This window comes from Epinephelus fuscoguttatus, linkage group LG18, assembly GCF_011397635.1.
Source record: "Epinephelus fuscoguttatus linkage group LG18, E.fuscoguttatus.final_Chr_v1".
Taxonomy (NCBI): Eukaryota; Metazoa; Chordata; class Actinopteri; order Perciformes; family Serranidae; genus Epinephelus; species Epinephelus fuscoguttatus.
This window is the reverse complement of record NC_064769.1, coordinates 38,365,334-38,381,398: the sequence shown is the minus strand read 5'-3', so window position 1 is coordinate 38,381,398 and position 16,065 is coordinate 38,365,334. Positions and strand designations below refer to the sequence as shown.

Sequence of the window (16,065 nt, the reverse complement as noted above, 5' to 3'; positions counted from 1 at the left end):
TCAGTTTATTCTTCAGTCCAAGTGAATGTTTGTGCCAAATGTGAAGAAATTCACCCAAGGTGTTCTTGAGATATTATGTTCACAAAAATTAGGCGGACACAAGGTCACAGTGACCTTTGACTATCAAATTCCAATCAGTGAGTCCAAGTAGACATTTGTGCCAAATTTAAAAAAAAAAAAAATTCCCTCAAGCTATTCTTGAGATGTTGTGATCACGAAAATGAGATGGACACAAGGTCACAGTAACCTTTGACCACCAAAATCTCATCAGTTCATTGTTGAGTCCAAATGGACTTTTGTGCCAAATTTAAAGAAATTACCTCAAGCTGTTCTTGAGATATTGTGTTTTAGAAAATAAAACAGACACAAGGTCACAGTCACATTTGACCACCAAATTCTCAACAGCTCATCCTCGAGTCCAAGTGGAAGTTTGTGCCAAATTTGAAGAAATTCCACCAAGTTCAATCAGTGACTCCAAGTGGACGTTTGTGCCAAATTTGGAAAAAAAAAAAAAAAAATCCCTCAAGCTTTTCTTGAGATATTTTGTTCTCAAAAATTAGATGGACACAAGGTCACAGTAATCTTTGACCACCAAAATCTCATCAGTTCATTGTTGAGTCCAAGTGGACGTTTGTGCCAAATTTAAAGAAATTCCCTCAAGCTGTTCTTGAGATAGTGTTTTTTTCGAAAATGAAATGGACATAAGGTCACAGTGAGACCTTTGACCACCAAATCCAATCAGTTCATCATTCAGTCCAAGTGGATGTTTGTGTCAAATTTGAAGAAATTCCCAAAGGGCGCTCGAGAAATCATGCTCACTAGAATGAAATGGACGGACAGACAAAAAAAACCCAAAATATAACTTCTCTTGCCACAGCTGTTGCCAGCACAGAGGCATGAAAAATCTGCGGTTTTATTTTCTTTTTTCAACACACTTGTTGCGGAGGTTCTGTTAACTACGGTGGCTGACACAAAAATGCACATGTCCCCATCTAGAGCCAGTGTTTGGTTTGTCCGTTGTGGGCTGCTGTAGAAACATGGTGACCATGGTGATCTCTGTGGATGAGGACCTGCTCCCTGTGTAGATATAAACGTCTCATTCTGAGGGAACAAAAACACAATTTGTATATTCAGGTGATTACACACTAAAGAAAACAGACTTAATGCATTACATTCAAATTCTGCTGATAGACCCCCTTGAATCCTGCACACTGGACCTTTAACACAATAAAGTTTTTAATTTGTCGTAAGTCATAAAAGGAAAAAACATATTCCCTGTTGTGAATCTGCAGTAATAATAATATAGGTTTCCATCTGTGCGGTGTGTGTGTGTGAGAAGACGTGCAGGGTCGGTAATGACAGGAATATAATAACCAGCTTCCTTCTGATAACAGAATTCAAGGATCCACCCACACGTCCTGTAAACATCGCTCACATCTGAAACAGGCAAAAGAAAACTTCATTCCAGCAGTGAAATCAAACAGAGGCAGATTTTCTGTAGAGAAATATATCTCAGGTTTATTAACCTCATAGATTTCTTCAAATGCCTTACAGTACTTAGAAAACAGTATGTACACATTGCTTTAAAGGTACACACTCCATGTTTGGAAGTGCTCCTCCACCTTTGTTCAACCATCGCAATGAAAGAAAAGTCACAACCAAGTCCAATTCTGGATATTCAAACAGGAATCTACCTCGGGGAAATGAAAAGGGAGAAGGTTATGAATGCTTACTGATGAATCTTTTTGTATTTCAGATGTTTGAAACATCTCGAATCTGCACAGCAACTCTGAAAAACTTGAATGCAGCCTGATCTGTGTGTGCAGATCGACCTTAATGAAAGGATGATAACAGTACGTCGAGGAGCTTTTCGCCCTCCTCACCTTCGTCTCTGCATCGCTCCACAAACTACCACTTGTGAATGATACACAGCGTGGAAAACTTTACAGGCCTGAGAACCCTGCAACCAGAAAATATTTAACCTTCGTACAGGTCTAATCATCACACCGCTGCAGGGCTAAAAACAACACTCCAGGAGTTGCTGATAAGCTCCGCTCCCCCGCTCCAGTCCCATGATAGAAAAAAAAGGTCTGAACAATAAAAACGGCTTAGCAGATCGGACCGGCAGTCAAAGCCGCAGGAATTTCAATACTTCTGAGCGGCGGGAGAGGAGTCGAGATAAGGGCAGGGTGAAAAATAGATGAGGGAAAGTGAGCTGGAGGCGTGGGAGGAGAGGAGAAACAAAGGGAGATACAGGATGGTGAAGGATGACAGGAAAGGGGGGAGGACGGGAGAGGATTTTGGCTGAGAGAAACAAAGCTTTAGTTATCTAAGGAACAAAAGATGGAAGAACGCTACAGGAGATATGAGGAGTAAATTATTGAGGTCAACTCTGTGCAATGTTTATTGCTATTTAATGCCTTCCTAGCAAAAACAATGGAAATAAAACGCTCTCGTTATAAATAGATCTATTTTCAACATCTCTTTCAGCGTCACACGAATGCCCGTCTCTTCATGTACAGAGTATTTACAGTAATGTCACACAGACAGCAGTCAGGGAGCTGAACACAGTGTTTCTGGGTGAATGAACCCAATAAAAGCTGCGTCTCACAGCTGGAAGCCCGTTTCACAGAACCACACCTTCAGGTGTCTTTAACAAAACAAAAAAACCCAACAATAAATACAATGTTTACAATAAATACAACATTAATAAGTAGAACAGTTGTTTGCACATTTCCCAGTACACAAACTGGTAATCACACAGCCAACCAGTGGCTTCACTGGAAACCAGTATAAGACCAATTGCTACATGAGACCTAGATGAACCAGCAGGCAGGTCTAAATTTTCTTCCAGTAGAGGGTAAGGCTCTGTCCATTATATCAATATCTCCATTTAACCAGCAGGTTTTCCTCAGCTGGTCCTGCGGAATAAAATCAATGGTTTTCACAGAGTGCTGATCTTCCCCTTGGTGGAGGGGGGGGCCCCTGGGGTAACAGTGAGCTGCCGAGGCCCCATTAACCCCCCATTTGCTGCATTTGGTGAAGCACAAATAAATTTTGTGACACGTGAGCACAAAACTCAAATAATGGAGGTCTGAAAACTAGATTTAGAGACCAGGTAAGACCTTGATATAAAAATAAATCTCCTTTATATCCTTAACTTTTGATTTTGAGCTTCAGTGGTGCATTTACCCGATCGGTTTTAAACAGCCCCTCCAGGATCAGGGTTCCCACAGAGACTAAGGCTGCTTTCACACCTGCCCTGTTTGGTTCAGTTCAGTCAAACTCAAGTTCATTTGCCCCCTCAGTGCGGTGCGTTTGGGCAGGTGTGAACACAGCAATCACACTCAGGTGTGCACCAAAACAACCGGACTGAGACCTTCTTGAAGAGGTGGTCTCAGTCCGGTTCCAAAGGAACTCTGGTGCGGTTGGTTTGTGGTGAGAAGGTGTTCCGACCTGGATGTGAAGCAACTGCAGTCACATGACACATTGTTTGGGTTAAACATGAGCATGTTACAGTCCTGGAGGATTATTAATGTGCACCTCCTCCTGTACTGCCTTAATATGCACATTCAGCACATCCAATGCATCAAAACATTGTTTTCTAGTTGGAGCCGCGTTTGCCTCGTTTTCAAACTGTATGCTTTGACTAAAATGAACAATGACAGCAATATAGTCCACGATGAGCAGCGCTAAAATCAACCTGCGTAGTTGTCCCTCCATTGTGACATTAGAAAGTGTCACATTTATCTTGCAAGTGTACTCTTCTTCAACGTTTGCTTTACTTCCTGGATTTTTCCCACATGGAAATTCTGACCAATCAAGAGCAGCTTTCTCACACAAGGCATTTGATCTGGTCCTCTTGTAAATGCTGCCGTGAGAACACGAACCAACTCTAGGCAATTATACAACTTTGGAACAACATGAGTCCCTGATTCAGACCAGAGGAGACCACTCTAGGGCTGACAGCAGCCTTAAATTCAGAACGCACTTGTCAGCATATCACATAAAACTCTAACATAATTTCAGCTAGCTGGCGTTCATGAAAAGATTACAGGGGGGAAAAAAAAAAGAAAAGAAAAACGTACGTGATGATAACTAAAGATCACACATAGACGATTGTTAGAGCAATGCTGTATCAACAGCTACAGAAAATAAATTTGCTGTTGCATTACACTGCGTCGAAGGTTATCCATGGAAGATTAATGTACTCATTTCATTACACGCAACCAAATTCCATGACTTTTCCAGGTTTTCCATGACTATGGGAACCATTCAGGAAGTTGTGATCGCAACAATTAACGCTAATTCAACCAAACCCTGTGAATTCTCTGCGACTTTGCAATTTTGTCTCATCGCTGCAACTTTTTCACAAATTTGACCAATCATAGCCGTCCCCAGCACACTGTCACTGGAAGATGTGATTTTCCTTAACGCCAATTAATGCCAATTCAATCAGTCATCAAAATGCCTGCGACCTTGCAATTTCTCTGATCACCGCAACTTTTTTGCAACTTTGCCCAATCACAGTAGTTTTCTGTGAGCTTCAACAATCATAGCAGTCCGCCACACAACATCACTGGAAAATGTGATCGTGAAATTGCATGACTTTTCCAGGTTTCCATGACCATGCGAACCTTCCTGGTAGTCCTGATTGCAACAATTAATGCTAATTCAATCAGTCCCCAGAATTCCCTGTGACTCTGCAATTTTGTCCGATCACTGCAACTTTTTCACAGATTTGACCGATGGTAGTTTCCCATGAATTTCACCATCATGGCAGTGCCCCGCACAACTTTACCAACTCTATGACTTCCAGGCCAAGAAAATGTGATACAGAAATTACATGACTTCCAGGTTTTCCATCACTGTGGGAACCCTGCAGGCTGTTGTGATTCCAACAATTAAAATTCCATGTATTCAATCAGTCCCCGTGAATTCCCTGCTTTTTAGAAAAGCTGCTGTGAAATCAGGAAATTTATGCCACAACAATCCCTGAAAAAAGTCTGTAAAATCCTGGAGGGACTGTTTAAATAAACCAAATTACCACAGTGAAAACAGGGCTGCCTGGGGGCCCTCGGAGCAGCTTATTAATCCAGTTTTGGGAAATCATTCCACCAAAAGAGAAATGCTTTGGAGTACTCACTTCCTCAGACTACCTAACTCACGTGTTTAAAGTGTTTTTGAAATCAGTGCTAGCTTATAGAACAGTTGTTCGTTTTTTTATCCTTTCAAATAAACCACTATATCATCAACAAAATAATTTATCTTCACAGTCACTTAAAAATGTTTCAGCGTCACTGCATACATATGAAAAACAAAAAAATAGGTAGATTACATGCTAGCAGCTTTAACGTCAGAGCTCAGCCCGCGAGGAGCGAGCTGCTACAGTCGTCTTCATGTTATAATCTCTTTATCTCCTCTGGAACACAACCAAACGTCTTCCAACTCCCCGTCTGCTCCGAACACCGGTTGAACAGGTTTCATTTACACACACACACAATTAAAACTTCTTCACATTAAGTGCCACAGGGACACACACACACACACACACACACACACACACACACACACCATACATACATTTGCCCAGTTACAGGAAGCAACATGAGGGTTTATCACACCACGTTTGGCCCTGACAGGGTTAACATCACCAGTGTGAAGACATGCAGTGGAATGTTTGTGGTCCATTAAAATTAAGTTATTGTGCTGTGAGTGTTTTCAATATTCAAGTGTCAATCCTTAACCCTGCGCTTACTGCAAAGCTCAATGGTTAACAAATACACAGGCGAAACACACGTTAAAGATTCGCTTTCTTCTAACTGTCTACTGGCTGCAGATTCATGTTTAACGAACAGACATGAGTGAGGTCGGACAGGAAGAATAGGTGTTAGTGTTTTTTTCTGTAGCCTCGGGTTCAGCCCAGGGCTCAGAAACAGTTTGCCAAAATGTCAAAACCAATCACATCATAAGCAAATGACACCAGTAATGAATCCAAAGGATCAAAAATAAGACTTAACAGCTTGCAATTTGTGGCAGAATCAGGACTGCAGCCACAACTCAGGATACTGAGGTCACGACTTCTGTGTTTAGTTTCTGGGAATTTTGGGATACTTGTAACCTCAAGGTTTCTGGGGTGATTCCAGTACCTTTAGACCCAGTATTTGTTCGCTGGCATTCAGTGTTTTTGCACCTGAATTTTATTCCTGGCAGTGTGGAGGGGGCATTTAAACCCAGTTCAGACCAAAGATTTGCAACGAGACGAATTCAAAACAAACAATTACTGTCAACGCATCGTTCTGCAGTGTTCTACAAACCTGCCAGTTCACACTAAGTGACCGCCATGAGACGGCGTATCACCTCTAGTCAACAACTCTCTGTGCTTCTGATCTGTAATGTCGACAGCATCAGATGGACTGTATTCATAATCAGTACGCCACAATAATATAAATAACCAGCGCCAATTCATCAGTCAATGAGAATGTGTGTGGGGGCAGGGCATAGGCACATGACCTCAGTATCTCTAAAATCCTGGCTACGGCCGTGCTTAAAACCAAAACAGTCCAGAGCCTCTGAGAGACAGTTTGGTCAGGTTCTTTACAGACTCATCATCTGTAATAAGAGTGCACAGAGAATATTAAACTCAGACAGCAGATGGTATTTGCGAATAAATCTGTGAGCATTAAAGTACTCGTCATTCTGCTTATTTGATCTTCGTGAAGCCACACCTGCATGCTCTGATGCACAGTAACTCAGTGGAAATAAATAAAAAGCCCAGTTGTGACATCAGTCCATCGCTTCATGTCAGTGAACGCACAGTGTAGCAACAACTAAAGATCCAGTTTGGTCGTCTCTTCGTGTCGTGACGTGGTGAAGCTCTGAGAAGGAGCCGGCGTCGCTCCGTGTTCTGTTCACAGTGAGGAAGATTCAGTGGAAGAAACAGTGTCTGAAATACGCAGCTTTCCCTTCGACTTTAACGGCATTCAAGAACCAGAGAAAGCAAAAAATAAATAAAATCTCTAAAATATAAAACAACAAATGGAATGTCAAATATATATATGTACTTATATAAATTAATATTACATGAAATAAATATTTGAACATCACTCTTGGAAATTAAATAATTTAAAACATATTGCCTCGGTCAAGAGGTAGACCAGGAAGACACCCACCGTCACATCTCTAGAAATATTCATTTAAAGGACCACACCGGTGTTTCTGCAGGTTTAACCTCTGAACTACAAATCATGTGCAATTTATATTTTTTATTGTATGAGTCTTGTGTATATTTCAACTTTTTAGATAGCAGTCAGCGTCATTTCATTTCTGTAGTGTGCAGAAATCAATGAGCAGGCTTTAAATATTATGAAGTAATAAATTCAAACATGTAAAATTATTTCTTCATTAATCAAATGTGCATACAAATTGTGAATTAATAGACTAAATAATAATAATAAAAAAAAGATGATTAATGTTGCCAATTTAAAATTTCTATTTCTTTATTTTGTGTTGAAACAGTGAAATAATACTTTTTCAAACAGAATCACAATTTTAAAAATATTTTTTAAGTGTAATTTTTATTCTACTTGCTTATTTTTATTATTATATTACATCCTTCAATTTATCTTTAACCAGCTTTTACATTTATAGTTTGCATTTTTTCCTGCTTTAATTTAAAGACGTCTTTTCAGCTGTGTCATTGCCGTCTAAAAAGTGAAATTAAAGTCCTACCCACAGAGCAGCACTGAGGGCTCTGATTGGTCAGCAGGTATGTGTTGGCAGGAGTCTGAACCAATCAGAGCCACAGTTGATTTAATTCTAAGATTTAAATTAAAGAGACACTGCACGCCTCAGAAACACGTCTGAGCTGTGACTCACATTTCATTTTGAAGCCAAACAGAAATGAATGGAAACTGACTTAAATCTAAAAATCCAGAAACCTGCAGAATCATTTGTAAAACCAGTGCGATGTAACGTTCTCCCAGTTTGTATTAAAGGGGTGAAAACATGCAGAATCACCAGTGTGGTTGTTGAACTTTGACTCAGAACAGTGACTCTGGTCCGTTTGCTGGTAGATGAACCGACTCACTGACACTTCAGCACAGAGGAACTCGTTCCTTCACATTAATAAAAAAAAAACAACTCTGCTCCAAAAACACACTCAAACAAACCGCCGGTACACGACTGAAGTCTGAATTATGGAAAATAAAACCTTCACTGGTAACTTTAGAGTTTCTGGAAGTTTCTCTCTTTGGAAAAATAAAACAACTAAACTGACTCCAGCTCTGATCTGGAAACGCCAGGTTCTTGTTAATGTCGTACAGAGATGACTTAAAGGCTCAGTTCACATAAATGACAATGTGTCGAGGTTTTGAGATGTCTGACTCTGAAATATAAGCACACAGGTTTAGTTTTGTTTGAGTAACTTTTAATTCTCTCCTGACTTTTTGTGTCAGGTAATAAAATGATAGAGCAGCAGATTTTCCATTTATCAAAAAAGGTTTTTGGACATATTTGTGCAAACAGCACATCTGTTAAAGTTGGGCTTAATTACACTAAACGACTTTGGCGTTTTGCACCTAGAAAGCACGTAACATATTAAGTTCATTATGATGATTATTAACAACAGTCTGTGTCTGATTTCAGGCATCTATATTTGTTTTAACTGCTTCCATATTTGCAAGCACCAAGTCGTTTCTATCAGAGCTTTCCCAGCCAGATAAACAACTCGGACGCTGACTCTGACTTTATTTACAAGTCAGAAACTCTTTATGCCTTTTACCTACAAAAACAGATACGTTCATATCAAAAGCTGTGACCATCACTGCCCTCAGACTTCCATGCGTCCTTAAAAGGCCGTACACATGCCGAGTTTTTTCACCCTCAAATCCATTGTTTGCAATGTAGACATGCTGCAGGTGCGCTCACATGCCGTTGTGACATGCTAGCGTTCCCGAGCACCTCTTCTTCAGGGCATGACAGCTGCGCCCTGAGATTAACTTCTGAAATACACCGTGCATGTCATGTGCCGAGGAACAACCAATCACAGCCAATAGATTCATTCACTATCAGTCGGTGATAAATATGGAGAAGAAGCTGAGAGCTGCCCAGAGCTTTACACCTGTCACACGGACACAGAACACCGGACGCAACCTGCCTGCATGCTCTTTAACGTCGGCACAAGAGTAGCACGCAGGCGCTTAAACATGCAGCATGTGTACGGCCCAGAGTTTGGTGTGTCCATTCTGGGCTACTGTAGAAACATGGCAGTGCAACATGGCGGTCTCTGCAGACAGGGACCTGCTCTCTGTGTAGAGATCAACATTTTAAGGTAACAAAAACAGAACTATTCTTATTTTTAGATGATGATATACACTAAAGAAAACATGCTTACTATGTTATATTAAATTCCTGCCAACATGTCCTCCTAAATCCTTCACACGGGACCTTTAGGAGATATAAAGACTGCTTTTAGTGCCCACACCCACGCTGAACCTGCACGACGCAAATTAGGACTCTAATGTAGGCGGCGCTGTCACAGCAGGGGAAAAACTGAAACCTAAACTTCCTGATTTTATGATGAGAATTTTGACCAAATAAGTTCACAGGTCAAAACAAACAGCTCACAGTTGGTCAGTAGATGATCCACAGGAAGTGTCAAAGTGTTTCTGCTGAGTTAATTTTTCACCCAGGTGAAGGCAGACATCTCAAAACCTGGACAAATAAAACTAAACCCATCTGCAGTTTGATACCACTGCAGGTGAGATATGTCTTTCTGTAATTCAGGTGAACTGACCCTTTAAAAACACACACACACACACACACACACACACACACACACACACACACACACACACACATACACAGCCCCATCTGTATCTCCAGTCATACTCACTGGTGTTCCCTCCGCCATCTTTGTAGTCTATTCTGATGTGTGTCAGTGTTGGGAGGGGGACATGCAGGACGGGATACAGGAGCATCTGAGGAGCTGATCCTCAGCTCGCCTCAGACGTCTACAGAAAAGTTCAGGAGACAACGAGCAAACAGGAAACAGGAAGTAGTGCCAGTGTGTGTGAGTGAGTGCACAGGTAGTTTAGTTTCCCCGCGGGGACTTGTTAAGTTAGATGGTGCTTTCAGTGTGTGCGTGAGTGATGGTGTGGACCTGTGGGTGGGGGTGTGCCTGGCTGTTGCTGGGCCTGCGGGGGCCCACACAGTTCTGCTGCTCACTGAGCAGAGTGGTGGTCTCTCCCGGCCCGTTCTCCGAGCCAGCAGAGGGCGGCGACTGCTGGAGCTTGGAGGAGGGCAGAGTCGGGTGGAGGTTAAAGGTGCACGGCGCTGAGCTCAGGGAGGACGGAGGGGTTTGGGAGAGGGGGGTGTGGTTGCTCGGAGGCGGGGTGCCTTGAGGCAGACACTGGCTCGGTCTGCGGCCGGAGGAGGAGGTGGTGGTTTGGGGCAGAGCTCCGCGGCTGCTTGGTGGCGGCAGCTGAGTGTTGGAGGGCGGGCGCTTTGCAGGAGGTGTGGCCAGCGGCAGTGGGAAGCGGGTCCCTGGTGGCGTCACAGGAGGCAAAGAGGCAGATGTGTCCAGGCGAGTGTGACTGCCCTCTGGAGACTGTGGCGTGCTGTCCAGCCTGGACGCCAGGACGCCGTTTTGGTACTGAGAACGAGTGATCTGAGGAGGACAAAACATCAGTGAGACGAGGGGAGTCGGGGCGGGAATCACAGAGTCATAATACGATACTGTCAAGATATGTTGCCCATGGTAATGATGATGTCATCATAACGATGGTACAGTGTGGCCATACAGAGATTCCTCCACATGATGTTTGTGGAACTGAAGCCTGAAAGTGGGGCTTTGCTGATCACACTTTTACTTATGCAGGACTTTGAGGATCTGAGTACTGCTGCAGAGTCTGACTGATACTCACCTTGACAAACTGCAGGTCTGTGAGAGCTCGTACGCAGAAGTCTGGTACGTACTGGAAGGGGGTTCCTGGGATCTGATTAATGCTCCCGCTGACAGAGCCGCTCTCTGGAGCGCGCTCAGTGCAGCTCAGAGACGCCGAGCGGTTTAGGTTGCCCCCGTGTGACGGAGAACGAAACTCTGGGGATTAACAGAGAAGAGAGTGAGTGGGAGGGTTAGGAGGCAACCACACACACACACACACACACACACACAACACCAAAGCAGAAAACACACCAGGAAAAAACAACATGAGAACGAGACGACTGTGAACACACTGCAACACATCACACAAATACACATTAATGTCGACATCATCACACGTGATGGATCGATGGAAGAGATGAGACTGTTATGGAAAGAATGCGACAAACATGCCACATGCGATAAGGTGACATTTGAACATCTCATGGTTAAAACAGGACAGTCTGAGCTCAGAGGAGGGAGCTCTCTCATTGGCTGCTTTTAGTGATGTCATGGAGGGTGACGTCAGGGGCAGGAAAGCATCCTCGTAGTCTTGGAGACAGTGTCAGTGATGATCAGAGAGCTGGGGTTCAGCGTCGTGTAGAGAAGTTACAGATACGGGAGAACATTTGTGCTTAAAGGAATAGTTCAACATTTTGGGAGGTACCAAAGTTTGGAGCTACAGCTCATTAGCTTAGCTTAGCATTAAGACTGAGAACTGATGGGAACAGCTAGCATGGTTCTGTCAGAAGGTAAAGCACCGCCAGAGCTCACTAACTCAGGTTATATGTTGTTTTGTTGATTTTTGTTTACACAGACAACATATAACCCAGTGTCCTTTGGGCTAGCTGTTTCAGTCTTTACGCTAAGCTAAGCTAACTGGCTGCTATGCTGTAGTTTCATATTTAAAGGACAAACACAAGAGTGATATTCATATACGTGTAGACGCCACATTGACCGTGTCAGCCCGTTGAAGTAATGCGTCAACTTTGCCGCCAGACTGCACAAGAATAAGTACAAGAATTGCCTGTGAACAAATGTGACTAATCCGGGGAGCAGTGTTTTTTCTGGACAAAATAATAGTTGAAAATCTGAACTTCAGCGACCGATTTGCCATCCATTAATTCAGCCATGTCAAGTTTGTATGAATTGTTCGCACGTATGAATACACCTGGATCATAAACCCTTGAATATAAAAATGACTGAAATACAGTGCTTTTTATCCATTAAAACCGAGGCTCCCCTGTTTACTTACTCTTTGTTTACAGGCAGACCTTGCTCTCTCTAATATGGCGGTAAGCTATTAAGTGAGTTAGCCCTAAATCATGGACCCACAGATTGTTATACATACATATTACATTTCATTTAATACTTGAGGAGATGGTTCATCGCCGGAGACACCACTGTTTGATATATTTCAGGCTGATGGACCGTTTTCAGGTAAACTTATTAAATTCAGATTGTTTAAGCTATGTGCTTTTAGCTAACGTAACAGTTAACCGTTAGCTAACAACTGCACTTCATGCAGTGGACAATTTTGAGATTTTGGGCTAGTTTACTCCTTGAATATGTTTTCTTTCAAACTGCTATAAAGTAAACATTCAAATTATACATTTAGATGTTTATTTTATTACATTATGTCTACTCGGGGCTGTAAGTTTCTCCCGAATTTACCAAACAGTTAGCATTGTGCAGTGTAGCCCAACATGTTTATTAGTTGGGTTACTACAGTTGTAGGCCTTATGTGCCTGTCATGTTATTAAATGATCAATTTTCATGAGCTTGAAATATTCTATATTATTATTACTAAGGGCCTGAACATTTATTCTGTTTGAGAGCAATTGTTTTCAATAGAAATTTATCAAATTCCCCTAGGTAAATCTTTGAATGCCGTTTTCTCAAAATGAGTTTTTTGTCACACTCCAAGTCGAACATCTCAGCCTCTGTAGCACCTTCAACTTTCCAGTTATACACCTAGCTATATTCTCAAGATATTTACAGAGGGATTTGTTAATTAATAATTCCTAGCCTGATTTATGTGACATTTTATTTCCAAAATATGGCGAAAATCCATTATTTTAAGGCTATGGACAGTATATTTTGATTTTCTAGGTAATAAAAGCAGACATCCTGAAATCCCTCTGTAATTGTTTTATCTTATATGCAAACAAAATGAAAAAAGAATTTTGAACCTGGCTTTATCAGATGTTCAGATTTATCTTCCTAAAATATATTGTTGCATAATTAAACATTAAAAGTTTAAAAACTTGTAATACATTTTTTTTCATACTATTCTAAGTAATCAACTGAGGACGTTTCATGATGATATCTATTATTTTAAAATTTTACCCTATTTACCTGCACTGTCTCACCTTAAGTTAACTTAATATATAATTGTCACTGTCGCGCAATGCATCTTGGGATAGGCTGGGCCACGGAGCATTCATCCGCTGCATCCTCCAAATTCTGGGAAAGACGGACGCATTTCTTTGCCGCATCTGAAAGAGTCTTCGAATTGGGACAGCCTTGGTCGCGTCGATGCGACGCAGTCAGTCTCAAAATGCAGCCTTCGAAGGCTGCAGCCCTTGAACTGAGACACAGTCTCTTGTTTCCATATCTGTGATCGTATCCATGTTCTCATCTAACTCTTGGTGAGAAAGCAAATGAGCGTTTTTCCCAAAATGTTGAACTATTCCTTTAACCAGAGGTCTATGGTCAGATCAGCCGAGGGATTGTGATGAATCATATCTGACCACAGATCAGTGGTTAAAGGGAGGAGTTGGTGACAGGGTTAGAAAATAGAGGACGCCGCGCCTCGAGCCCATCCAGCAAGTTTGTCTGACTCTGCTCACACTGTGATAACCTGAGGGTTAATGATCCGCTGTGATCCGATCCGAACTTGACTCTGACGGTGTCACAGCTCCGTCCTTCAACCTGACCTGATATTAAAGGTGTTACATCTCCTCTTACGGTGGTGTTATGTTCATCTTAATAATATTTTCCAGTCTCTTTTATTTCCTCACTTATTTAATCAAAATCTGTGAAATAATTTATTGATTTCTGAACCTGAACTTTGTTTCTGGAGCTGAAATGATTGGTCATTTGATCAACGAAGGATTGATCCTCAACAGATTTGATAATCGATTCATCTCTTAACCAAAAAATGTCAACAGACTACTGCTTCAGTTTGTCGGATGTTTGTATTTTCTGTCTTTTTAAAGTCCAGCCGACATATGACACATTCATGTGTACATCTTAAACCTGACATTTAGACATTTTAATTTATAAAAAAATACATCAGCCAAAACCACCACATGGTGAAGAGAATTAAACTGATCATCTCGTCACAGAACAACTTTCTGGTGGGAAACCTTTGGCCCTGGCTGTCATATGGATGTCATTTGACGTGCTCCATGCACCCAAACATCATTGCAGACCAAGTACACTCCCTATTGACAACGGCACTCCCCAATGGCAGTGGCCCCCCAGCAGGACAATGCACTGTGCCGCACAACAAAATTCCCCACATCCCAATCTGATCGAGCATTTGCGGGATGTGCTAGAACCCACGAGTCAAGTCCAACCCACAGTGGGGCCTCCTTGTATCAAACTGAAACCCCTCCAAAGGGTCACCAGATAAATCTGCCCCTGTGATCAACCCCCCCAGGCTCCAGTCCCTCACATGAAGCTGGTTCTCCGTTCTTGAATTGGACGTCTATTTGACTGGATGGTGAAAACATTCAATCACTGCCAGGTTAGGAAACATGTTAGCATGCTCCTTCCACCACCCAAAGGATCCTCCTTGGGTGTCTTGAACTGTCGGGCTGCAAGATGGCTAGAGTCCTTCACGTCGGTGACCAATGTGACCATGGCGTCAAAGGTAAGACGTGCTGGTACCCGAGAGGTACCCAGATCCACAGTGAGGCTTCCTTAGATCAGACTTGGCTCTGACCTGTTGAGGCTTGGACACAGGACCTCTGGAGGTGTCTGTGCTGTCTGTCACCAGGGCGTTGGCAGCAGATCCTTTGAGTCCTGTTGGTTGCGAGGTGGGGTACCAGCACGTCACACGAATGCTCGATCAGACTGGGATCTGGGGAATCTGGAGGCCAGGTTGACACCTTGAGCTCTCTGTCACCTTCCTCGGGTCATTTTTATGGCGCAGCGTGGCGCACTGTCCTGCTGAGGGGCCAAGGAAGGATCCTTGACTGTGAGAAACACCATCTGTTTTAAAAGCTCCTGTTGTCAGTCTGAAGGAGGTCAGAGGTCACTCAAAGGGGCAAAAGCTGATTAAGCTGGTCTGTACACTCTGCTGTGTCTATCATGGGGTCTGCACTTGCTGGATCAGGACTCTGAAGATGATGAAAAAAAAGAAGAATGGTGAAGAGGCTTTAAGAAGACCCCCCCCCGGCCCGTGCGAGTGTTTACCTGGGAAACGAGAGAACAGAGAAAACCTCTTAAGAGAGAGGCGTCGTGGAGGGGGGGACGCCACTGATGGGGAGAGAGGAGGGGTGACGGCTGAGAGAGAGGAGGAGGAGGAGGAGGAGGAGGAGGAGGAGGAAGGGGCAGAGAGAGACAGATGAGCTGGTTTATTTATTTTGTGCATTTACTCTGTTCAGGTGCAGCGATTGTTACCGCTGTGATCAAATACTGATCAAAGAAGCTCACTGACTTCACACCGTCATCATCTGCATCACAAACACTCCTAATAAATAGTAACACTCCTCTCAGTGATTCAAAATAGATCCAGAGGGCAGATACAATGAAAACATGTTGTACTTTGAATTTTGTGGCATATTTACCAATTAAAAAGGATGACAGAGCGACACTGGGTCATTAAAAACTGAACTCACTGCTAGAAATCTGACTTGTGAGCGTGTGTCACTGCTAACAGCTGGAGTTCAGAGTTCAGCCTGACTGATACTGGATCACTGAAGCCGATACAAATGTCAACATTTAAACCTTTTGTGTTTTTTATCTGTTAAAAATACGTCAACTGATATTTAGCTTTTGTTAAAACACAAAACATAAGCAAACACAGTTGTTACAGATCCCTCAAGGTGGAGTTATTTTATGGGTCTCATAATGTCCCACACTTTCTAAAACAAAAGGAAACAGTCAGTCCCCTCTCTGTGAATTTAAAA

General features: G+C 42.6%; 2 protein-coding genes across 5 annotated transcripts in view; both read right to left on the bottom strand.

Annotated features, from left to right (window-relative positions):
* The window catches only part of sec14l7 (SEC14-like lipid binding 7), a 76,781-nt gene that overhangs the window by 11,521 nt on the left and 49,195 nt on the right, over positions 1-16,065 (bottom strand). The gene's annotated exons all lie outside the window — the stretch shown is intronic.
* Positions 9,815-16,065, bottom strand: part of LOC125906052 (metal transporter CNNM4) — a 34,595-nt gene continuing 28,344 nt past the window's right edge. The window contains exons 6-8 of one of the 4 annotated variants that reach the window (XM_049604448.1): positions 15,350-15,439; positions 10,926-11,101; positions 9,815-10,669 (exon numbers count right to left, since the gene is read on the bottom strand). In XM_049604448.1, coding sequence (XP_049460405.1) covers positions 10,121-10,669; positions 10,926-11,101; positions 15,350-15,439 — 815 coding nt within the window. In that variant the 3' untranslated portion in view covers positions 9,815-10,120. Of the gene's footprint in view, positions 10,670-10,925; positions 11,102-14,260; positions 15,274-15,349; positions 15,440-16,065 lie in introns of those variants that run through there. The other 3 variants (XM_049604449.1, XM_049604450.1, XM_049604452.1) reach the window with 3 other exon arrangements.